Genomic DNA, 26,471 nt, shown 5'->3' on the forward strand with positions numbered 1-26,471 from the left:
AGATTCCACAAACAATGCTGCTGCTGCTGCCACTGGCCCGGGGTGATGCTGAGAATAGCGGAGAGATGACCTGCCTGAGCCCACAATAATGACTTTGGTGTATTCCTTCATATTTATATTTTACAATGAAGTCAACATTGTAATTTACAATAATGTTTGTGAAGTGAAAAACTGAAGAATAGCAGACGATGCAGGAATGTTGTTGCTTTTTCAAAGTCTGAACTTGAGGAGAGAGGCGTGAGTAAAATATAAAAACAGAAGTCAGTCTTTGAGGAAAATTCAATTGAAGTATGATAGTATTTACCAAACAACACCATCTTACTTGAGTTTGACTTTGAATAACTCGAATCATTCCTAAAAGATATTGATTGAGGGTTAAATGTGTTTGAGTAGCAAATCAACATGGTAGTCGAAGCACCTGAGTGGTGTTTGTTGGAAAGGCAGACAGAGGATATCAAAGTGAAAGTATATATAAATGAAAATAAGTTTTGTAAATTTTTTAAAAAATTTAACACTTTGAAGGACATTTAATAAGAAACCGGGAATTTGAAACTGTCCTCACCAGGATAGGACTAATCAGTGACTGCAGATACCTGGTCTGGTAATCCTGCTTTTATCACAACATGATGCAAGTTCTGATGCGAGATGCCAAGTTGGATATAGTTGCCTGAGTCAGACATTGACTCTATTCTGGTGTCACATCCCAAATAACTTGAATTGTCCTCCTGAAATTATCTAATGCTTGTTCTTGTGACGAGACTTGAAACATCTACGAGGTATCTATTGCTCTTCATCTCATTCATCTAAAGCAGGGGTGTCCGAGCTCGGTCCTGGAGGGCCGGCGTCCTGCAGGGTTTAGCTCTCTCCCAGTTGCAGAACCACTGATTGCAATGAGGGCTTCAATTATTGGGCTTTTTCACAACCTTGGTGATGACATCATCATTAGATTCCGGCATGCTGAAGCAGGGAGAACTAAAACATGCCGAACACTGACCCTCCAGGACCGAGTTTGGACACGCCTTATCTAAAGTGTCTGCACTGATGGACATTCACTATATCACCTTAGATTATATGCAACCAACTGCAGAGCCGGCTTCAGATAGCGACTCAAATGGGTTAAAGGTGTGTGATGCATTCAGTGCAATTGGCCACAATCTATTCTGGAACACTCCTCCCCCGTACTTTTTTAACCAGAATTACATAATCATACAGCATTCAACTCTGATTCACAGGATCGCGGTGTAACTATTGAGTGCTTCTGCCAGTCAAAACACATCAAACATTGACCTTTGACTCACTTTGTCCAAACATGCTCTGCTTTTGTTGGCGCCTGGATGAAGAAATGCAGCTGCTGCAGTTTCTGAGTGTCTCACACTTCCAGACACAATCTATTCACATTCATCATAACGGGCCAGGATACCCCAGTTAATGTAAAAGACAAGGGTGAGCAAAAATTGATAGGCTGCATTATTATACAGCAAGTATCCTAATTGTAATACATGATAGTAGGGGATAGAAGAATGTATCTCATGATCAGCTGGGGGAGGCAGTGAGCTGAAGCAGATGTTCGATCCTCCTGGGGCCTGCAGGAAGGGGTGGAGCTGAGGGGGTCTGGGCTTCAGCAACCAAATCCTCACTTGCAGACACAGACATCTCCAACCGTCTGACTGACAGCGAGACAGGAAGAGAGGAGATAAAAAGGACAGAGTATAGATAGATGCATGCCTGCTCCATATGAGGTCTTCCAACAACAACAACAACAAGAAGCAGAGCCCCTCCGTCTGATCTGAGTTTCCTTCTTGCACTGACCTTCACCCCTCATTCAACTCATGGAACCAGCACTGACATCTAATTCCTCCTACTGCTTAAAAAACAACGTTCATTGTCAGTATTTTTTATTTTTTTTGTTGCACAGTGCAATCTCGTGCCTGGTTAGAATGAGATCACATTTCATGCTGAATTTGCTGATGTGCCAGAAACAGGATCCAGTTGCTTAATGCAGAAAAATGCTACGGCCCTTTTGTTTCAGTTAATAGCTCTGGTGTGAATAATAACTGCAGACTACCTGAAGCACACTTGAGCGTGAGGACAAGGACTGAGACCGTGTGTTTCACAGGACCTCTGGTCCGTTTTCTGGCTCAGTCCCTGGTCATGAGAGAAAGGGGGCCAATGCGAGGGGAGGATGAATCGGCTGCTTTTCTAATAAAAAGAAGAAGACAGGGGCCAAGCGAGTGAGATCCACTGGCTTGCATAAACGTCTGCAACAGAGTAACACAGGGTTGTCACCTGAAACCAATTCACCTCTCGCGACAGCGACTTTCTCTTTTTCGCTTGCTCAGTCCTGCATCTTTCACTGTATAATGTATATATAATATAAAAGAGGACAAAACATAGCAGCACTCTCTTCATCTTTGAGTAACTGTTAAATAAGACAAATATAATCATTTACATAAGAGACGTTTTTTAACCTGGATTTATAGAAACTCACATTTTGGTTTGACTTAAGTGCTGTTTGTAGTTTATTCCATTTGTGTGCTGCGTAACTGCTAAATGCTGCTTCCACATGTTTAGATTGAACACATTGTGTACCAACAGTATTAACCTCTGACACAGTCAGATGACTGCATACAGCAGTTGTCTCTGTGATTATCTGCAATGTGGATCTAAATGTTGAATTATCACATGACTTACATAGCTATATGCAACTGCACAGTCACAATTTGTCTTAAACTGCACCAGTATTATAGAGTATGACCTGTTGGGGTTTTTTTGTGTGTTTTTTTTTTTTTAAACTGACAAGATCTACATGCACGGCATATCAGTGCATATTATCTGATTCTGCGTTGCTTTGTGAACACTTCTCTCGCTGTTGTTTTCTTCTCTCAGTTGCTTTTGTTTTCGTGAACATCAGCAGAAAGCATTCCCCGGGGATGCTGGATAAAAGGAAGAGGAGAAAATGCTTAATTAGGACTTTTACCTCGAGCCCTCTCCAACTGATGGGAGTCCGTGTTTCATGTGACTTCTCTGAGACATATGGTCAAAGAAGGAGGTGCGAATGAATCGAGAGCAGCGGGCACAACAAAGGCAAAGACAAGAAAAGAATAAAATAAATCCAAACAAACTTATTCTGATTCTCTTTGAAGATAAATGCAAGAGAGAATAATAACTAATTATATATATTTTTTTCATGAATACAAGAAATGCATTGGATCCCACTCTGATATTAAATATTGCTGACTAGGGGGTAAGTTAGCCAATTAATGAATAATAAATGGGGCTGGAATGCTACATTTTCATATCCTTTATAGGTCAGAGTGTGCTGAGCCAGGGCTGCTGGTACCGCAGGGCATCATGGTTAGATATTAAAGGATGGCAATCTCTATACAACTGTACCTTAGAGCCATGTCAGCTGCTGCTCCACCCACACTCCATGGAACATTAACGACAAGCTGAGAGGGCATAATAAAAGTTTGCTCTTTCCTGTTTCTGCGACTTCCCCTTCCCATCTCCCGCACTGTTTTCTTGCTTTTATCATTGCTCATTAATCTTCACTCGATCATCCATTCCCTCTTTGTGCATCGCATAAAAAGGCAGCATGTTTTTTTGAAGTCTGGAACAACATCCTGGTAGTTTGAGCCCATATCTTCTTGTGCTAAGCAGGCTCGCGGGCGCTGATGACGGGAAAACAATGCACGCCCCACTGCCGCAAACAAAAACAACAACAATGGGGCAATTACAGACTGATGCTTCACAACCTCCACTTCATTCTGCGTTATCTTCATTATTCAGCTCCTCTTGAATCAGCTATTAAAGGTAATTAAGCGATTCATCAAGTCAGTTTCAATTACTGGGAGCTTGACAGCTGCAGATTACAATCAGTGGGGATGAGGCGGAGACGGACAGAGTAAAAGAGGGAGGCATCAAAAAAGTAGAGGGGGGAAAAAAAAGAAACGAGACAAAGTACTAACAGATCTGGCAGCAATGAGATGAGCTACAAGCTCGTCATGGTGTCAAGTGTTACCGCGACCACATGAAGGTCTTGCTTGTCCGTTTTGTCTCCGTGGAGCCACAGGTTCCACCGTTACCACCCACTCGTTTAGCTTCTGCTCTGTCACCAGCTGGAGATCTTTGCTGCTGCTTCAGCTACACTATCATTACTCTGTCACGGAACGTGACAGGATCGCAACGTCGCTGCTAATCATGAATAAAAGTGCGCTTGCTTTCATAATGACAATCATCCTACGGCTAGAGTTAAAAAAATTTTTGGGGAAAACTTCAGCATGACACGCAGCCATTTCTAATAAAAATCACATGTACTGTAGCATCATAAAATGTTCTCACCGGAGCCCCTAATTTATGACAACCAGTTACCAGTTCACTTTTAAAATCAGGTGTGTGTTAGAGCTAAGAGCCCTTCAGACTGCGCAGCCATTAGCCTGGTCAAAGGACAGGTTCAATTTATGTTTGGCTGATTAACCCTACGCTCTGCTTGCACAATTTTGCACATTAGGTTAAAGAATAATTCATCTAGAAAGAACTATCATGCCTCTTAGTTGTCCATTAGAGTCAGGTTTACTACCGGTTTGATGGCTCTCATAAGTCATCTTGCGCTGGTTGTAATTGCTGGACTAAATACAGAAGAATTACCAATCTGACATATCTCGTGGGTATTGGAAATCCACAGGGACACCTTTATCCTCAAGGGTTCTTTCATCATTATATTTGCAGACTCCACAAGGTTAATAATTCTATTTTCCAGGATTTGGCTTTATCAGACTGAATTTTGAAGGGGACATTAATTACGTTCACGATTCAATCAAAAGATTTTACCATATATTTCATTTCTCCCATTTAACTTTTTTATTTTGACACCATATTTCATTTCTGGATGTGATCAGATCCAAACTGGTATAAAGGTGAGCACCGAGGAGAATAATGTGGAGAGATTTCCCAGGAAAAACATACATTTTATCTTTAATTACATTCTGTGTTTATTATAGACAGACCTCACATCCTTACAGAAGGTCTTGTAACAGCAAATATGTGTAATTTGCACCAGCTTCAGCCCCGGTTCCTGATCCCTATCCTTCCACTGTCCACAGTTTCTGTCATTCATTTTAAATTATCATCAAAAACGGTATCAACAAACATCCTAATCTAAACAAAAAAGAAAAAAAAAGTGATGAAACTGTACATTGTGGGCCCAGTTCTGCTTCATAGAAAGAATATCCTGAGTTTGAGCCCGGCTGGGAGTTTCTTCTGTGTTGAGTTGACTTTAACCTGCTTATAGATATGAGTCTGTCTCTCTGTGTTTATTCTGTATTTACCTGCCTTCACTCATCGTCAGCTGGGATCTGCTCGAGCAGCGGAGACGATGGATTGAGAGTACATCGACTTACAAAATTAACTGGTTGCCTCTACTTAAAGGTATGAAAAACACCCGTGTCTGACCGATCATAAACATGACTGAATACAATTAGTAAACAGAGACAAGACAATACAGCCGGCAGCGTATTGACAACACAAGCAGGCAGAGAGGCTACATGCTGGACATTTCTACACTCACTGGCTCAAAGAAAGACGATTAAATGCTATTTGTGACAGAGATGTTCAGTTTTTATCAGTCGCCTCTCATTTTGTCTCACTTTCACATGAAATCAACAAACAATTACTGACTTGATTCTGTAAGACGTCTCACTACCAGCTGCTTCGTTTTCAAGAGTGAGGATGTGCTAAGGCAGACGTTCATCACTGCACTGTTAATATTGTCTTCGACAGCCATGTTCAAAGAATATTTCAGAAAGGGCGACATGCTGTGAGTGGATTTCAATCAGTCCTAATGTTTTCAGATGATTTTATAGAATAAACTCAAAATTGGCGGATTCCAGTAGAAAGTAAAAAGAAAACTCAACCCATTTTAAAGATTGGGAGTGTCAAAGGAGTAAATATTTTCTGGGTTCATCTTTGAAATACTAGAAAATACTAAAAGGTCCCTCTTTAATACAACAAAGCCTGTGATCACGGCATTAATGTGTATGCTACATTCAACAAAAGAGTCAGATGACAATTAGATATAACAAAGGAAAAATAAAAGCCAATTAGTTTTCTGTTAATCAGCTCATTGTTAAATAAACTGTCCCCTGCAGCTCCAGAGAGGTTTTACAGTTTACCGCTTGGTTGTCAGAAAGAAAGATGACACCACTGCTGCTGTAAAAACTTTCCAGAATTGATAAACCCTATTCTTAAAGCATCATAAACCACTGTGTAGCGTCTTGATGTCTCATGCAAGCACTTCTTTCACTGAACTTCACTGATATTATCTCCTAGCTGTCAACAAACCAGTTCCAGCAGCCATTGTTATCTTTACGCAGCTCTCATCCTCTCATCTTACGCTACAGAAATCTAAGACCGTTTTTTTATTCTCTCCCAGACTTAAATACGCACTTTGCTCTGTATTCAAATTCATATTAAGGTATATGAAAGAGAATACTGATTGTCATTATTATCATCATCATGATTTCCTCAGGTGTAATTATGGTGATTTGCTATTAGTACCTACTGGGAGGATATGGAGGATGTGTGTTCATGCAATCATTGCTTATGACTGTTTCAGTCGCAGCTTTCTGGGGTCACTACAGAGGGTCTTGTGAGCTGCGTGTCTGATTCTGCACAGGGTTCATGCCAGATTCCCATCCTGTGGTTGCTCAGTGATTGACAGTAGTGTCCCATCTGCAGTGGGACTCAAATCAGCTTATCAGCCACCTTATTGTAAAACAGCTTTAGTATACGTACCCAAGTTAGAAGAGGCTCTCCCTTCGGCGGCCCTGTCCTTCAGACCCTCAGCTATGGAAAGCTGCTGTTCATGGTACTGCTTGGCCCGCTCCAAGTCCTGCATACAGCGGGCGGCATGGCCCAGTCCAGCATAGGCTCTCATTTCGATGGACTTTTCCTCCAGCTCCTGGGCAAGCTCCAGCACATGGGTGTGGTAGGACATGGCCTTGTCAAAGTTACGGTGATAGTGATAAGCACTGCCCAGGTTACTATACGCCCGGGCCTCCTCTCGCTTATTTTCCAGGGCCTTGGCAATGCCCAGATGCTGCTCGTGACATTGGACAGCATTTTCAAAGTCTCCCATGGCGATGTAGACTGCTCCCATGTTTCCCAGCTCTCGAGCTTCAGACAGCTGATCCTTGGACTGCTTGGCTAAAAGCACACATTGCTTGTGGCTGGCGAGGGCGTTGGGGTAGTCTCCGATGGCTGTATATACATGGCCCAAGCTGCTCAGTGCCATTGATGCAGCCTAAAGAGAGGGAAACAGAGAAAAACACAGGCAGCAGGTAAGAAAAAACTCTATGCCAATAAACTGTAGGCAAGTGAAAAGAAATCTTAAAGAGCCCCATTAGTTATACCTACATTGCATCAACAGAGTAATTCAATTGCCTCCGCATCACAGATTCCCCACCCACTCTAAAATGTCCCTTTACCCAGAAGTATTGTGCTTCAAATGATAAAAACGAAGAAGAAAAATCCAAATTCCCAAGTCTCTTAGGAGGCTTAGTGCTCAGAGACCAAACAACAAACAAAACCTGATTTGATTTTGTCGTAGCTGAGCAAAAGGGGGGGTAGAGTGTGATGCAGATCAGCACAGCAGCAGGCTTGTTTTAAAGCCGCCAGTTTGCCCGCTGCAATCACGCTTCGTGGCGTGCCACCACCAACGGAACAAAGACACCGCTAATCAGGAAGGAGAGGAGAGAGGTTTTAGCTTCACACCATCGCAGCAGGGGCCCGGCTGACTGACTGCTGGCAAGACCTCTCAGACTGAGAACACACACACACACACACACACACACACACACACACACACACACACACACACACACACACACACACACACACACACACACACACACACACACACACACACACACACACACACACACACACACACACACACACACACACACACACACACACACACACCCCATTTTGAGGTTTGTCACTGATACAATCAACCATTTTCACAAGTGGCGTCCAGAACAATATTGTGAAATGGGAGGTATAGCAGTGAAATGGAGAAGTTTTAAAAAAAAAACAACACACACACACAGTCTTGACCTCCCGTGACACATTCACAGCAGGCTTATTAACTGTTTATGCCAGGGATAAACAGCTGGGAATAAGGGTCAGTTGTCTTTGTGTGAGCAGATGTTCAATTAATCATGCCGGGGCAGCTAATAAAGCATCTCCTTCCTGACGTCCCACTCTGCATCCTGCAGCCAGAGAGGGTCTTGGACGCAGGCCAGTCGAGAGGACAGACACCCTGAGAGTGAAGGCCACAGAGAGACCCAACTTGCTGAGCGTTCTGCTTGATAAAACTGTGAAGTTCTCCGAATAAATGAAAAGCAAAGCACAGCGTTGAGAAAAAAAAATAAAAAAATCAATACAACTGGATTCTCTTATAAAGGCTTATTAAGACAAACATTTTTCTTTGAATCTTTCACATATTCTTTTTCTGGATGCACTCATACACCCCACCAACCTATCCCTCCTTCATTTCACATAGCTGCTGATGCCTGGAACCAATTACCTGCTGACATAAGGACTTCCAGCAGTTTGCTCAAGTTTAAAGACTCGACAAGGCATTATACGAGCCCGGGGAGGCAATTACCCTCCGTCACAACTGTTGCTGTTTCATGTTCCCAGATAGCCTATCTAGAGCTGCTCAATTACATGTGCCTTTTGAAGCTCCGCTCCATCTCTCCGACTCAAACTTCCACTTTTCTGTGCAGAAAACAGAGGATTCCTCATCTCTGACTGCCTTCAACCGAGCACAGTGGGAGACGGAGGGGAGAACGCGAGAGGGAGAGAACAATCTTTCCCCAGTTGTGATGAGTTGCACTTGTGATCAGTGTCCCTCTAAAGTGAGACTGCAACGCTGCATTTTCTTCGCAGATGGAAGCCAAGATAGGCAGATAATGAGGAGCCAGCCTCGCCAGTTACAGAGGATGCACTGTGTTTGGCTCGGGGACAGACACTGGGGCCATATGTATCGCTCCACTTCTGACTGCAGTCCCTCCCAGCCACTGCTCATTCTGACTCCTCATCCAATATCACAAGATGACATTTCCTTTTGGAGAAAGTATAAAAAAGAAGAAGAAAAAAATGCTGTTAAAAAAAAAAAAAAAAAAAAAAAAAAGTCAATTTCTGCAAAATTGACTTCATTTTAATTTGATTTCATTTCTCTTCTGCACTTATCTCCTCTGCTTCTCCATTCTCTCTCTCCTCCACTTCTCTCAAATAGTCTGCAGAGGCAGATCTGATTGTGTTTACAGAGTTCGGCCTCTTCTGCGGATGTGTGCTGATTTGATTAATCCCAACACCGTCCTTTATAAACTGTTGATAAACCGCCAGCTCTTATCAGCAAACACATTTTGCACCAAGGGTTTCCTAATGAAAGGTAAACTAGTTCAGCCTGGGAGAAGTGAGACAGCAGGAGGAGGGCCGAGGTGACATGTTAATCAGAAATGCACGGCTCCAAAAACATTATTCCATTTCTCTTCACTGACAGTTACAGTGGTCTAGGATTTCTCTGTGACTCTCCTCTATCAGTCTCCACTACTAAGTATGTTTATATTCTGTCGCGCAGCAGAGGAATGGCTACTTTCAGAACACATGCTCGGCGTAATGCATTTTACTTAGCATAATTAGCCCCCGATGTCATGCAGCAAGGCTGCTCTTGATGGCTCGGCCTGGTGGTATGTGAGTTCTGTGACTCTAAGCCCCGGGTGTGTGTTTTGTTTCTTAGCCTGGAACAGAAGAGCGCTGCCCACCACTTCACTGCTGCGTTGAGCTATGTGGTTATGCCTCGCCTTGCAGCTGTGTCTTTGAAAATCCTCCCTTTTTCACGATGGACTGTGAGGTCTGACATACTCCAAACAACCAAGGCTATCATCGCCGACTGGCAGAGCTTATGGGACAAGCCCAGTTGTCATGGAGATTGAAATGGCTGGATTAGGGCCGGCTTCACTGAAGACACTACCACTACTATGATCATAAACACAGGTGTGCGACCTCCTTCTGGGCAAACAAAAATAGACAAACAACGGCATGAGCAAGACTGTAAACAAGCGTCTACTACCCTGACATCAACCGCACAAAAGCAAATCATTTGCCTCTTCAAGTGCGCTGACTGGTTACGGTCTATTTGGATCGAGTCCTTCACTGATTCACAGATTCAAGGCTGACAGAAGGGAGTCATTCACACAAGAATAAAATGGTAAATGGTTTCATTTATATGGCGCATTTTCACGGCTTCAGCAATCTCAAAGGGCTTTACACTCTGAGTCATATTCTCACACACACTTTCACACACACCAATGTTGACGGGTGCAGTGCAAGGTGTTCGACCTCCTTGGGGAGCAATTCTGGGTTCAGTGTCTTTCTTGCTCAAGGAAGCTTTGACTGATGAACAGGGCGAGATTATCGAACCGTTAACTATGAGATTGGCTCTACAACCCATGTGAGTTTTTCATTAGAAGAAAAGACCTAAATGAACAATATATGTTTTTCTGTATGAGAAAGACACATTATTAAATAGTTGAAGTTACAGCGATGCCTCATAATTGCACTTGATGCTCTTGCTTGCTCGGAGAAGCACGATGCTAATAATCCAGAATGACTTTCCTCCAGTGTTTTATGATTTACAAAAGTGGGTTAGCACTGGTAAGTATTGATTTATAGAGTTTGTGCATGATTACTATAATTTGAAAATATAAAATAAAATCACCATATAGATCTCATTCAATTGTGATACTGTTCTTTTTACTCCCACAACATCTGAGTTGATGTAAATTCAAAAACGACTCCTAATTCTTCAGTAAACATGAAACATAACCTTGATGATGTCTGCTCTAGATTTTTCTTCATTTGGTTGAATCAGAAAAAAAGCGAAAATACATGTTCTTAATTTAGGCAAACAGAGCTAATTCATTATTTCTCGTGTGAATGAAACAGGGTGGTGCAGTGGTTAGCATCCTGACTCACAATGAGAACACCACCAGTTCAATTCTATTCTTGGGAGCCTCCCAGTGTGAAGTTTGCATGTTCTCTTAACTGAGCTTAAAAGGAAATCCCCCCCCCCTTTCCAGCCCTATTTTCTTTTGGTATGCTCCAATAATATATTCAGCTTGTGCATGTTCAAACTGTACTCTATTTAAATACAATGGATTTAAAAAAAAAGAAGAGAAGCACCTGTATGAAGGGTGGATGAGTGAGTGAAAGTAAATGCAAACCTACAACCTAGTCCTACCCAAGGTAAGATGCTGACATCAAAATTAAATAAATAAATAAATAAATAAATAAATAAATAATTAAATAAATAAATAAATAAATAAATAAATAAATAGATAAATAAATAAATAAATAAATAAATAAATAAAAATAAAAATAAAAATAAAAATTTAAAATAAAAATAAAAATAAAAATAAAAATAAAAATAAAAATAAATACATAAATAAATAAATAATCTGATCTGATTTTTAATCAGAACTGAAGGGAAAGGTTATATAAGTTGGCGTGGGGGGGAGACGGTGAAAAAGACAGTCGAGTTTCGGAGGTGTAAGGTGTTAAAGAGCCCACAGTTTGCCCTCTGTCCAAACAGCATGTGCTGCAGGCGAGCAGGGCGGCAGCTACTTCGGTAAAGTGCTGTTAATGGGATTATGTGGAAGAGGAGAGGAGCCGCTCTCGCTTGGCACCCGGGGACCGAGAGCAGGTTTGATTCCATTACCACAGAGGTGGGAACAACCTCGTTCTTCACTCTACCGATTCACGCACTGCGCCATAAACCTGGCGTGCCGTCCAATGGAGTAATTAACATGGCAGAAACACAAATATTCAAGACTCAAAATCCACAGGCGCCGAGGTCAAAAATATAAGGAACGTGGAAACATTGAAAAACAAAGAAAAACAGGCATTTTGTAATTAACTAATTAATTAATTAATTAGCAGAAGATTATGTTCCTTTTTTACTGCCAACATCCACATTGCTGCGTATCTGCATATCTGTTTCCACTTCAATCCCGACAAAATTCGGTTACTCCTGTTGTAGAATTAACATATTGCAATGTCTAATTTTGATTACCTCTGAGCAGATCCAGACGTATGTGTGCACATGGTACATAGTGTTCAATCTGACATTTCCTTCTGTAAACAGTCAAGTATTCATTTTCTTCTGTCAACTTATGAAAAGGTTACATGCTAATAACATTTTGCATTTCTTTAATCTATTCAATTAGAGCAGAACAACTTGCGAAGACCCCACATGTCCAAATATTTGCGGCAGCTGCAGCAATAATTAAAAACGGCAAAGCAAGAGAATAAATACAGGTTTCAGATGCTTTAGCCAAGTAAGTAAATATCTAATTGATAAAAAGCACACTGCTTAGTGTGTACCGCTTTCCCTCCCTGAAAGAACAAAGAAATTACATGAGTACCAATCATTCTAAAAAGATGATTCCAGTGACTATAAAAGGATTTACTAAAAATATGTACCGACACCTAAGTGGATTTAATGGCACACACACACACACACACACACACACACACACACACACACACACACACACACACACACACACACACACACACACACACACACACACACACACACACACACACACACACACACAAACAGCTGTCTAATTAAAAGGCAGTGCAGAGGGAAGGTGAGTAGGACCATGCTCCAGTGTTTCCCTTAACGAGCTGGGCTCAGGCAGCAACAGGAGCTGGCTGGCAGGGAACAGAACCACACGCTGGAGGGAGCGGGGCGCGGGGAGGTGACGTGCAGAGTGGGAGAGAGGGGGGGGGGGGGGGGGGGGGGGGGCAGATAAAAGGCTACAGGAGAGATTGTGTTTGAAGGATGAGAGAAGAGGAGAAGAGAAAGCTGGAGACATCCCCAGGGTGAGGATGTCTTTAGATCTGAATTCACCTGCAGAGATGCGTTTTGACAAAAAAAAGGAAACATCTCAACTGTAATAAAGTGGGAACAGATGGAAGGCACCAGTCAGAGGCCCGCTCAAAGAAACTTGAAGGATGTTTTGGAAAAGGCACATGTTGTTTTCTGCATGTGCAAAGAAACATGTATGTGATTGTCTGCATAAATCAGAGGGGGGAGCGGGGGAACGTGGAAGAGCCATGCTGGTGAAGTCGGTGTTGCGGCTGGGGGCGGGGATGGTTATGATAAAATATTCAGCCGGTTTTATGGGTGTATACTCCATTCTCTTTTCTCGCTCGGTGTTTGCACACAGATATGGACCCTATGGGAGCCACCATTAGATCAGCCAAATGACTGCCTCTCTGCCATATCAAAACCTTCTGCTTTTTTAAGCAGGCGAATGCTGTGCTCCTCCATGCAAGGGCAGGTACAGCTGTGCCTGATTGCTCTCTTTCACACACGCTTACAAGCAAACATGGACACACACATGCACAGGCGCACACACAGCTGTGTTTCCATCCCCTCAGAGGACATTACATTGACTTGCATTCATTTCCTGGAGATTTACCCAAACCATAACCCCGACTTGCCTAATCCTTCCACGACTTTTGACTGAAATTTAATGATATACATTACAGGGATGCTGGTCTTAAGAATCCCCCCCCCCACACACACACACACACACAAGTGAAACATGTACACACATCCTATTAAGTCACCCGCTGTGGCTGATAAGCTCAACATTGTCCATGCTGAATTCATTGCTGTGTCTTTTGAAGACAAAACACAGACTTGTTTCTCATCGTCTTCCCAAGTTTTGAAATAAAATCCATGAAAGTCACAACTGTGCCGTTTCCAGGCTTTGGAGTTAACAAAGAACATGTAATGTCCTAAGATGTACCAGACCTCTGCAAAGGCACTCAAGTCAAAGTTTTTTGTTGTTGTTGGTTCGTATCAGAAGAACATAAATGCAGACACCATAGTTTAGCGGCTGTTAACCAATTTTGCTAATCATCAGCACTAACCTGATCGGTTAAAAGTGATGAGATATCAGTAGAGCCACTTGTTTCTCCCTGACCTGTATAACCTCCCACTTGTAGATAAATGACGCCAGAGGGCCTGTACCTTGGTAATTCCTTTAGCCTTCACAGGACACGTTCACAAAGGATTGATTGTCACTAAAGGTCAAGCGACGGGTAAGAGCACTCCTTACAGCGACTACTCTCTCTGTCAGACTGTCTGCTGTGGAGACACACACACACACACACACACACACACACACACACACACACACACACACACACACACACACACACACACACACACACACACACACACACACACACACACACACACACACACACACACACACACACACACACACACACACACACACACACACGCCCAAAGTCACACAGTCACACATACTGTACTCTCAGAAACGAGAATTCAGACACACTAATATCCCCGCAGAATCACATGCGGCCAACTAATGATACTGAGAAACCACAGCGCAGTTCTGCTCGTGAAAAATGCTATTTTATGTTGAGCCGCTTGTACAGCGGCACCGAGCAAATGGTGGATGATTTGTGGTTACTCCAGAGACCCCGTTTGCATCCGCTGACATCCCTCAGCAGATACACAACAGTAATTCACAAATACACCAAATGTATCCCGGAGATTCGCAGGTTCTATCCTCTGGTATGTGCATGCGTGTTTGTCTGCGGGTATAATGCGAGAGTCGCTGGCAAACAGGCAGCTGAGTGGAGGGAAACACAAGAGACAGGGAGTCAAATTGGAGCTGACAGTCTCCATTGGTGTTGGTGGAAAATTTGACTGTTCACTTTAAGTGGTATGGGGGTTTGATATTTCAAGCTCCCTCTCCCTGGCAATATGGTAGACAAAACAAGGTTTACAGAAACGGGCAAATGTTAAGTGAGGAAAAGAGAAGGAGGGCGGTTGCTCAGCCTCCCAGCCCCCACAGCCTCCACCTCGGTGTGGCCGTCCCTTGTGACAGGATGTCAGCATTGTTCAAATGCAAAAACAGCCCTCCTGACTTCTGATATAAACTCGGGAATCTAAAGTCTGGTTGAGGAGGAAATTGAAGAGGGGCACGCGGGGGGAGCAGGGCACTGTGAATGAATCTTAATGTACTCTAAATCAGAGCAAAGCCTTGAAGGGTTTGCACGGCACTGCTGTTTATTTCTGTACTAAAGTCAAATCTCCACAGGCATAGCTGTGTGATGCCTGCTGGTGTAGGGAATCAATTCATGAGAGACCTTGTGGTGACAGAAGGGGAAATCACAGTGGTGTTTGAAAGTCATTCCAGGAGGGGTTTGAGGTAAACATCAAGGTTTGCCACTTTGCAATGCCTCGAGCAAGGGACAAGAGGGAGAAACGTATAATGTTGTGTATAACTCCATCTTTATGTGCTCACAGGCATGAGGGGCAGCAGCACTATTGCATGTAATCACAAATTACGGTAATGATCCAAACCGCACAAACCGTTTGGCTATAAAAATATTTTTTGTCTTTCTTTTTTTAAGCAGGTGCAATAACTAACAAACACCGATGTTAGTGGAGTATGATGATACAACATCACTTTTAAAGTCCATCCATTAAAAGCTAATTAGCTGTTGTTATGGCTTCCTGCCGGGTCTAAGGACAAAGTGCCAAATATAGCATGGCTTGTAGACCCACGCATTCATTTGAGAGTATTCAGCGGGATGCCGTGCAGTCGATCCAAGGACAAAGAAGTCGAGGGCTAATTCAAGGGCGTTGTGGAGGCCGGGAGATGGGAGGCGCTGTCCCTGTCAGCCCACACAGCTGGACGAATCAGGCCTGACATACACGACAGCCTGGTTCAGTCTTTTAATGGCACACAAAAAGAAAAAAAAAGATAAAGAAAATCCCAATTGTCCGGTCAAGAGAGGAGAGGAGAGGAGAGGAGAGAAGAGAAGAGGAGAAGAGAAGAGAAATAAGAGAGCACAGGTTAAGGTCTAAAGACCCTGATCACGATGATCTGGCCAGAGTTGCCGCCTGGTGCAGCCTGACACAATGACAGAAATAAAGAGTGACAACCAAATGTTCAGACTCCCAGCACCTCTCTGTTCTCTTTGAGAGGGCAGACAGAGCTTTTGTGCAGCTCCCCTCTAATCCATCTGCAACAGCAGGTAACTCACGCTTAATGCTTTTTGACCACATCAGATTTCTGTGAAATAGAATGGTGCATGGCCTCTTTCAAGTCTTTTATTTTTAACTATTACCCAGCTGTGAATCATAGGCAGATCACTGTTGGAAGCAGTAAAAAGAGTGGACTGAAATCAAGAAAAGTGCTGATGAGTTGGCTTAATCAGCTCTTTGCATCAGTTGCCTCATGCGACCTTTTTAGTTGTTTCTTCTTCGATTTAAGTGGATTCTAAAATGTGTCTGCGAAGTCAAAATCGATATGCATTCTCAGGAAGGACTATTCCCACCTCGGTCTTGTCTGCAGAGTCCATGGGGTTGAAACAGAGGTTCTGTTGTTTCCCCAGCTCCTGGTTAACATAATAAACTACTACAGAGCAGAAGGCTCAAGTCTCTCAGTGGTTTGTCTTTAATCGTGAGTTATTATGAGGCAAGAACGTAAATGATTATTTGGAGACACCCATCACAGCTTTTATACTTTACTAGAAAAAAGGTAAACATCCTAATTTAAAGATACAAAAACCTCCACTAATCCGTATTTTTCATAAAACCAGAGGATCAAGTGACTGTGAAATGGATTACACACAGTGGAAAACACAGTTGTATTTATTTAGTTTTTTTTTTTTATCTGTTCAATCTTGTTTCCAGCAGCCACTGTTAACAATAAAGCTCTGATAAACCCAAACAGCTATCTGCACAGCAAGACAATGAAAGCTGATAATCAGCAGGTAATTTACTTTGAACATGTCACAGGAAACAAAACGGTGTGTTTTTTCAGGAATGACCCTGTGATAATCCTGACAGACAATATAAAAACTACTGGGGTTTATTCTGTCGGGAATCATGTTGCTTGTGTCAGATGTAGTGTTGGATTTCTTCTACCAAGCGGCCAAAACACAGATTTCATTTTGAAGTGAGGAGGTGAAGTCTTTACTGCACCTCTGATGAAACTGAGGATGATTATCTAAGGATGGGAAATGGACTATACTTACAGACACACTATAGAAACATGGGATTCAGTTTCCACACGTGGCGTCGACCAAGCTGGGTATTGGAAGAGAAACGTTCAACTGTGCCACAACTTTAGAAGCAATGTCAATTTAAAATCAGTGGAGCAATCATGTCACTGTGTAGCTGGTGTCCTATTGGCCTGACACTCTGCAGCTTAGCACTTAGTCCAGTTTGATCCATTGTCCAAAAAAACCCCCAAAAGACTATCAATCAAAATAATCTTACTGTATGTCATCATACTGTGCAAGACTATGGAAATATATCAACAATGACAAGTAGCTGAGAAAGTGAAAGGGCCTTGTTCTACCTCCAGTCCAGCACATAGACCATTTAAATCCCTTCCTCCCACTGTGCCTTTATTCCTCAAATGTAATTACAAGCCTGGTGAGGGTGGCTACAGTGTCCTGGGCAGGCTGGGCAGCCTGCAGAACACAGCTTCAGCGGCACCAGCGCTCAGTAGGATCAAACGACTTGGGGATCCCTACCAGAGAGCCTTCGCACCTCGCCGCTCCACAGAGCGCTGCAGCAGACTAACTGCATGTTTTTCAGCACGGCTGGACTCTTTGCTTTAGCTGCAGGTGGACAGAACTGGTGTGCCCGATAAAGACTGAAATAAAAAAAAAGATTTTATAACAGGGCCGTAATGCACACATATTACATTTTGCTCAAAATACATGTGTGCATGCACGACCTCCCAATTCTGAGGCGATTTGAGACAATGAGAATGGTAAGCTCTCTTAGTGCATCTTGATGGAAACAGAATCCCATGAAGATTCCTTTCTATGTCCCACGAGAAAGACGCGTTCCACCGGAGGCGACGGCATTTCTACTGCGAATGTGTGTGTAAAGGCAGGGGGATCAAACCCAGAATTGCCTAATTAGTTTCCTTAAGTCCAAAATTTCCCTGGACAGAACGGCAAAGCTCCACTGATGCCACTAATTTGTGGGTGATCTGGAGTCTGAGAAGCAGTCTGACAGACTGAAAAGATGAAGGCTGTGTTGTGGGTGTGGCGTGTGGCGTGTGGCAGGGATGAGACAGGAAGGGACGGTCTGGAAATAATCGCGACTTTTAAGGCATGTTTTTCCCGGGTGATGCTGGGCCACCTGCCAGTGATGCCTCCAGCTGTGAGCACACGCCACGGGACTCTGATTGACAGAAAGGGTAAATAGTTGCTAGCAGGGGCCCTGATTGTATCTCTCCCCTCTGGCAGAATAGACGCTGGAGTGGAAGGGCGATTGGCTTTTGTTACAGCCCTTCAGCCACAAATTAAGTTGGCATCTCAGCTGAGCCACCAGAGATGCAGGTTTGCTTAGAGCTTATTTCTGCTCCTCAAACGAGACATGCGCCCAAAAGAAACACCCAAACAAAAAAAAAAAAAAAGGGAAACTCCCACACACAAACTCACAGCTGTCTCTGCTGCATTAATAAAAGCCTTAAGAGAAAAAAGAAAAAAAGAGCAACAAATCCTAATGAAGAAAAATACACGGAGGAAATTTCTGGGAATAGAAATGTTGAGGGAATAAGGAGGCAGAGCTCGAAAGAGACAGAAAGGGGGGGGGGGGGGGGGGTTATGTTTACCAAACACTCTGCAGGGACTGTGTTGGAATTTGGAGGCCTGATTTTTCTGGAATGTCTGTTGTGTTCAGGTCACGCAATGTAAGAACGAGGATTTGCCAAAGCAGGAGGAGGAGGAACACTTGGCTCTGTTAAACTTTCCCCCCTCTGAGGACAAGCTAAGGCTAAAAGGCAGCGCTCCAGGCGGGGGGGGGGGGGGGCGTGTACATTGGCCAACAGCTGAGTATCAGCTGACTCAAAGCAGCCACATAAGCACCCGTCAAACTCTACTCTTCGCCGAGGGCAAAAATGATAGGAAGAACACCAGTGTGTCTTCAAGCAAAGTGGATTTTTATCTGTGGTAGATTGGCTACTTCACACAGGAGTGACGGAACAATAACGGGCCACTTCTGCGCTGCCGTCAGGTGACAGGATGCAGGCGTCACAGCAGCGACGCATGCCAAACTGCTGCCTGACAAAAGCGAGTTGACTGGTTAAGAGGATGCAAGAAAAAGGCAGCAAGGAAAGGGGTGGAAATGAAAAAGAAGGGGTGGGAAGGAGGAGGACGTTCGAGGTACAACTGAGCCAACACCAACAACTATTACATGACTCATCCCACATCTGCAGCAAAGAATGGTTTGGACCTACAGTAAGGTGGGCTGTAACCAGAGCCTAACAAAAGGCTGCTGAGCTGTACAACCCATGCACCCACAGCTTCACTGGAGAAAGAAGGAAAAAAAAAAAAAAAAAGACCCAGCTTCTTAAAGTTCATATAATTTATTGCTCCTATATTCATCCAATCCTGACAATCCTTGCTCTTGTTAGAAGTCTTGTAAATTTTAGTGAACTAAACAAAGGCAACTTGATTTAATGACACACTGACCCAGTCATAAAATCTTATTTGTGCTGTATCCACTCTTCAGTGTCTGCCTGAACACAGTCTTGTGTATATGGCCTGCAATAAACACGTGGAGTACACACTAGAGACGAGCCCATACAAAACTCATCATCTCTGGGAACGTGAGACTCCTGCGCGGCCCGGATAACAACCATAAAGTGATTTTTCTCTTGCGCATCACTTCTGTGCTGCAGGCGTACATGTGCAAACACACAAACTGCACACGCATACTAAGACAACGCTGGAAAGGTCCCTTTTGTCTGCTCAATACTGATGAAAAGCTACCCACTGCGAACTTCAATCACATTCGAAAATGAGTTGGAGACATGCTGTAACCCCGACAGTGTCATTAAGCTTGTCAGTCAGGTCCGTGGAGTAGAAGGAGGGGGAAGCCGCCATCGGCCTTCCTCGGCGTGCTGCGCAGCCCTGAACTAGACCCGGAGGTACCTAAAGCCTCGCCTCTGCTGGGTCTTTCTGACATGAGCATAATGAAGCTATATGATTATGGATTCTACTTTGCGCGTCCATAAACTCCCAAATGTCAAACAGTGAGACAAAGGAGCCATGCATATTCTAATGGTGTTCAGGGTGGATGATAACATACACTATCATGTGAGAAATGATAGCTGAATCCCATCATATATGTTCCCACGCATTGAAACCCATGCGATGCGCACACATACACACACAAACACAGTCAAAGACACGCACAATACATGCAGCAAGATAAGCCTCCGCATGCTGTCAGAGGCTGCTGTGTGATTGGCCTCTGTGGAGCTACTGCTTCTCTCATCATTAACTCTTCAGAGGATCACACTACTCTAATCACGCTAAGCCTCTCTGAATGGCGATGAAGTCAAAAACGTGCCCGTGCACATATTCACAGATGCCCAGCTCATTACACACAGACACACACATGCACACACACACAAAACGGCAAACCACTTCACAATCACATGGCATAATAGACACAAGCAGCTGTGTGCAGCCCGTAAAATCAAGTTTGATATCAAACACAATATGAGCCAATTATGACCAATTTGGAGGAAAATTATAAAACTAAGAATCGCTTCTGTTGTCAAGGGTGTAATTTCCACTGAGTGTGGTAACAGCACGTCTTCCTCACTTTTTAACACTCTATGTTTCTTGCTTGATTTTTTTTTACATTTCCTATTCAATCAGCTCCCTGGAATAGCTCAACAATGCCTGAATTCACCTTAGAACAATGCTCGTCGCTCATTTCAGTCACCTTGAATAAGTATCATGAGCTTTACGAGCAGCAGCGAGCCATGAGTGTACTTTCTACACCCGGGCTTCTCTCTTGAGTAAAATATCGTAAAACTGGAGGATGCTGGTCGTTTGAGCCGCTCACACTAGTCAGGGACGATCAAAATGCTAATGCAGTCAAGGAAAAACAAAGGAAATGGACTATATCAAAAACAACACATCAATATCTCGAGCACTACCTGTCACAGCATACGTGAATAATCAAAACTTGATCAAAAGGGAGGTAATCAGAGTTACATGTTGGTTGTATTGTTACTTAAAGGGGACATATCATGCTAAATCCACTTTTTTAGCCCTTAAATGCATTTTGTTGTATAATTAGAGTGTTTAGAAGTACAGAAAAGTTCAAAGTAGTCTCTTCAGGTGCTCCGTTGATATCTTTATATTCTGTTTTGGTCATATTTTGCGATCGGTTTCGATTTTTCTATTCTCTATTACGTTTTTTGAACAATGACGTCACAGTATTCTCAGCGGAACTGCCAAATTAGGACATCGACACTTCGAGCAATCCGCCATTTTTGTTTCTCGCTGCGATTTTGTAGTCCAACCGAAGTTACGAGAGGATAAGTCGAAATGTTCGGTTGTTGGATGTAGTAACTCACAAGCTTCGTTACAACCATCTCCCAGCATCAGAACCTTTTCGAAGTGCCTGGTTGAGTTTTATTTTTCACAGAAATGTACCCACATCTGTGGGTAAGGTCATTTTTGTGTGCGCGAATCACTTCAAGAATGACTGCTTCAGCAACCTCCGCCAGTATAAAGAAGGATTTGCCGAAAGACTTGGTCTGATTGAGCGGTCAGTTCCTTCTATCTATGGAGACGACGAACAGAGCACTTCGGTAAGCTGTATATAACGCTAAAAAGTGTGATGATAAGACGTCCCTGTCATTGTTTTGTTAGCATTAGCAGTTGCACCGTCTTCATATGTTAGCGCTGTGTGCTCGTTTTAGATTATAATGTAACTTCTGTGTTAAATAGTCGTTGTAATACAGGCAGTATTGTAGTAGTGGGCATGGATGGAGAAGTTAGTGTAAATATAGTAACACACCATTGCGTTACATCCATATGAAGACGTTGTTCTTCAGGTGCATCATCGTCATTTTCATCTCGCTCAGCCGGGTCCGACTCTGGCTCCAACATGTATGGCTGGATGGACAAATCTTCCGTTGTTGACATTTTGTAAATAATGTGTGAATATAAAGTTTCTGCGCCGCTAGATAATTGTATCTGTTCTATCAAACTACAAAGATGGCCGAACAGGGTGACGTTGAACCGAGTGTCACCTCTGCAACCTGGAGAGGAGGCGGGGTGTGAAGTGTCTCATTTGCATTTGAAGAGACCGCCCCAAAACGAGTTGCTCTCAGAAGCACATCAGAAAAGGGGTAGAAAAGGGGCCTGTGGAGCTCTAATAATGAGGAATTCAGACCCAAGCATTGAAGTTCCACTTTATATAGACCACAACTGTATGATTTATATGTAAAAAGGAAGGATTTAAAAGCATGATATGTCTCCTTTAAACAGTAATTTACCCACAGAGGTGTCTTACATTTGATTCTGCAAAGAGCACCAGGAACAGCTATCTTCCAAAACTAAGTGAGGCTACGATAATATGAACCACAGCAGTTCTTTCCTCAGGCCCCGCTCTTGAATATTTTACAACCTTGATTTCTCTTGGACTTTTTCTGTATTTGGAAAAAGCACGTTCACAATCTCTATCTGAAGTTGATGTGTAGCCAGTTAGGCCCCGTCTTTACTGTTATTTAGAGACCATACTGTGTGTGCTGCAAGGTCAAGTATAAGCAGAACCCGTAGGCCTCCGTCCCCTCCTAAGATGGAGTACTTTCATTTCACTCACTCGGGGCCTCGTATTTTCTCTCCAGTTTATTGCTTTCTCTGAGGGCTTTCCACAAAGACACATTCCACCTCATTCAGACACAGGGCTCCGGTCCAAGAGAGACAGAGGAAGGACTGGATACTGTGCCACAAGGACAAGAATGCTGACACGGCTGTAACTCGGGACAAAAGCTAAAGATGAGAGTGTACAGACACAAAGTGAGGAAGAGGGCGCATCTCGGTGTATACGAGATGTTAGAAGGCGTGAGCCCAGCCAAACTGAGGAGCTATAATCCCCGTCTTTGGCATGATGTCACAGGCTTGCAAAAGACCATTTCTTCACTCCGCAAAAATGCCGTCTCCTACATCCCCGTGCGTGCTGCAGCTATATATAATGCAAACATCAAACGCTCGGATCGGCGCTCCCCTCTCTCCTCTGTGGAAGACCCCTCATCCCCTTGTAGTACAGAAACGGTTCCCCAAACACAGATGGACTGGTCCAAAACTCCACCATCTGAATTTCACCTTATCTCTGAGGACAAGCTCATCTCTACTTTACAGATGGCTGAGCAGTTAGGACTAATCTGATTTCTATCTTTGGCTTCACTCTTAAAAGATCTGAGGAAGGCAAAGAAGGAGTGTGGAGGAGGGGGCATTTCTTTACAATTCATCCAGTTCCAGGGATACCACGAGGGGAATGGAGAACAAAAAACACTGCATCATAGGAACTTACATGTGTTGTTTTCATTGCATTGGTATGTATTAGCAGTCGGTGGATGTCAGTGGCATTTTTTATTTTTTTCAGGTTACTGGGCACACGAACAAACTCGAGCAGGTATTTGTTGATATGCATAAATTGACAATCATTTCCACAGGCGTGCCGACTAATCAGGGCCAGTAATTGCTCCAGACCAACAATCTCGTCTGGGCAGCAACCCAGAGGAAATAGTTGGTCCACAGCAGCGGCTGTGACGAACCTCTGACCTCAACTCCTAATCATCAATTAGCATGCAGCCTTTTTTGCATATTGACATGAGACAAATCGTATCACCTCGCAATGCCACGTAAACAGGCTGAATACAAACAACCTACAACATTACCAAAAATCTATGTTAAATCTCGGCACTGGAGGACATCTTCTAAATGCAAATGTACATAAAACTGTTGACGCAAGCGAGTGTATCGGAAGAGGGCAGTTGCGGAGGGAGTTGTGTTGGATGTGTAGCTCTCCCTTATCACAACAACGTCTCTTCACCACAGAGCCGCCGACATGATTCACGAGCCAGAGGACTTGATGTGGTGTCGGGTGTGCTGGCCAGATAAAATCCCCTCAGTCCACTAATATAGGTTTCTGTGTTGGCCTTTGCTTTACAAGCTGCTGTAGCCAAGGAGCCATTTCACACTGCTGGGCTAGAAATAGGTCTTACTGTAGCTAAATCAACCCCATTCGCCCCTCCCCAACCCTTGTCACTGTGGACAGTATTACACAGTACACACATAATTTTACACACACCTTCAATCAACACACACACACACATCTTGGCCCTGCCTCTCTCCTCCCCTTCTCTCTCTCTTATCCTCCTCCCCTTTATAACTACCTTCTGCCCCCACCTTTTTTTCCCAGTACCTCTCTTTCCTCTGCTCCTTCTCCTTCATTAAAATGGACTTCCTAAAGCCTCCATTCGTCTTGCTGACAGCTTCACTATCGATCGGGATGGAGAAAGGGATGCAGTTCCAGAGCTTTAAATGGCTCTCTGGCCAGGCTGGATGTGGGCTGGGCTGGACTGAGGCCTAAGGCAAGGAGGAGGAGGAGGAGGAGGAGGAGGAGGAGGAGGAGGAGGAGAAAGAGGAGGAGGAGGCGATGCCAGGTTTAACTGGGAGGTCTGTGACGAGTCTGGACCCTGATGCACTTTCTTTTGTCACTAGTGAATAACCCTCAGATTGCCCTGATGGCAGTAATCAGAATCTACATGAAAATGCCTCACCAACTCTGTAATAAGGATTACACTGATGTGATCAGATAATGAATTAATCACACAGACTGAAAGCCAGCACATTACCCAGCCCCTCCGGACCACTTGCAAGCTCTCCAGAAAGTGAGCGCTACAGTGGGACCACTCAAAGCGCTGGAGGGTGGAGGTGGGAACACTGCATTTGGCTGGACTCACATGCTATTCATTTCAATCAGGGCCCTGTGAACTAACGTTCCACTGGCTGGCACCTTTAATCGAGATTCATCTGTTATTGTCACCTATTGTCGAGAGGAGATGAGTTGGCACATTCCGTCTTCATCCCTCTTCCCTCTCGTCGCATGACATCAAATCCTCGTGCCAAAATTAATGATCGGACATTTGATTTTCCTAATGATTAAAATATCTATGGCGCAGTCGGTGTCCTGCGGCACAGTGGAAACCCCAAGGAGCCGCCCAGTGATGAGCACTATCTGTGTGTGCGTCTGCTGGCTGTCATCTATAATCATAAACTGCATCACAACACAGTATCAGAAAGCAAAGGAGCCTCATGTGACCATGTCACTGCTTATTTGTTATCTAATCTATCCCTCTGTATTGCAATTGATTCGAGCAGCAAGGGAAGAGAAAGATAGACATGGTGTAATATTCAAGACAAATTACTCAACTTCCCTACTATGGACAGTTCAATCAACACAAAGCCCAGTCGTGTTTAGATTAAGGTCCTTTTAGAGTCGTATTAGCAGCAGGGTTTGTGTCGGTTGTCTATTGATACTTTAATCAGTGAATCAAGAAGCCTTTGCAGATTTAGCTTTGCATAGTTGCTTTAAAATGCTAAGCCAATAATGGCCAATAATAAACTACTGCAAAATATGGTGACAAGGTCTGTGACTCTATCCAAATGGGAAAAGAATGAAACAAACAGGAAATGAGAAGGGAAAGAAGATAAAGAAAATAAGGTAAACGAGGTGTGCGTAAGCAATGAATTGTAAGGGAAAATAATGAGAGAAGTGAAACTGGTGTAGAAGGGTGGAGGGAAGGAGAACCAGCACGGGGAGCCGACGAGAGCGAGAGGGAGGAGGTGGCAGAGAGCAGTAGTCGATATAACGGCAGTCATTCATCTCTCTGACAGCCTTCCAAATGCTCCACTGGGGGAGACACAAAGCTGCGTCACCTCGAATGCAGCAAATGTACACTGCAAACACACAGGTTTGCATACATCGACACGCACACGGGGGGGGGGGGGGGGGGGGGGGGGGGTACATGTTTATGAACCTTGACTCTGCTGTGCATGCACACAAAGAGCTCCATGTTCAGGGTCAATGGTCTGCTGTGTAGCACAACTCGGTACAAACAGCATTACACTGCAACCTGTGCAAATCTCAGCGGCGACTCAAACACAACCGTCAGGCTGAAAAACCTCTCAGCTTGTACATTCCTACACATTTGACAAAAATGTGTCTAAAATATGTTTTGACTGAAATCTTCCAAGACAAACATTCATATAAGCATGACATGACATATACACATGACACTGGAGTATGGGTAAGCAGATGTGTGTGCCCATTAAAGCATACACACACACATGTGCATGCACAGGACCACATACACACCATCCTTGCTCTCCAGCTCTGGTCATGGCCCATTGGCTGATGCCTGCCGTCCATCTCTCATGATTCATGGCTAAGCGAGCTGCTGTAAAGCAGTTCTGAACCAGTGGGCCGAGGAGGGCCTGCGTGT

At 43.7% G+C, this 26,471-nt stretch overlaps 1 protein-coding gene across 1 annotated transcript in view; it reads right to left on the minus strand.

Annotated features, from left to right (window-relative positions):
- Nucleotides 1-26,471, minus strand: part of LOC308112666 (tetratricopeptide repeat protein 28-like) — a 113,472-nt gene that overhangs the window by 29,564 nt on the left and 57,437 nt on the right. The window contains exon 5 of the mRNA XM_080468361.1: nt 6,793-7,300. Coding sequence (XP_080324487.1) covers nt 6,793-7,300 — 508 coding nt within the window. The remainder of the gene's footprint in view (nt 1-6,792; nt 7,301-26,471) is intronic.

The sequence above is a fragment of the Lipophrys pholis genome (genome assembly GCF_963383615.2).
Source record: "Lipophrys pholis genome assembly, chromosome: 7".
NCBI classification, from domain to species: domain Eukaryota; kingdom Metazoa; phylum Chordata; class Actinopteri; order Blenniiformes; family Blenniidae; genus Lipophrys; species Lipophrys pholis.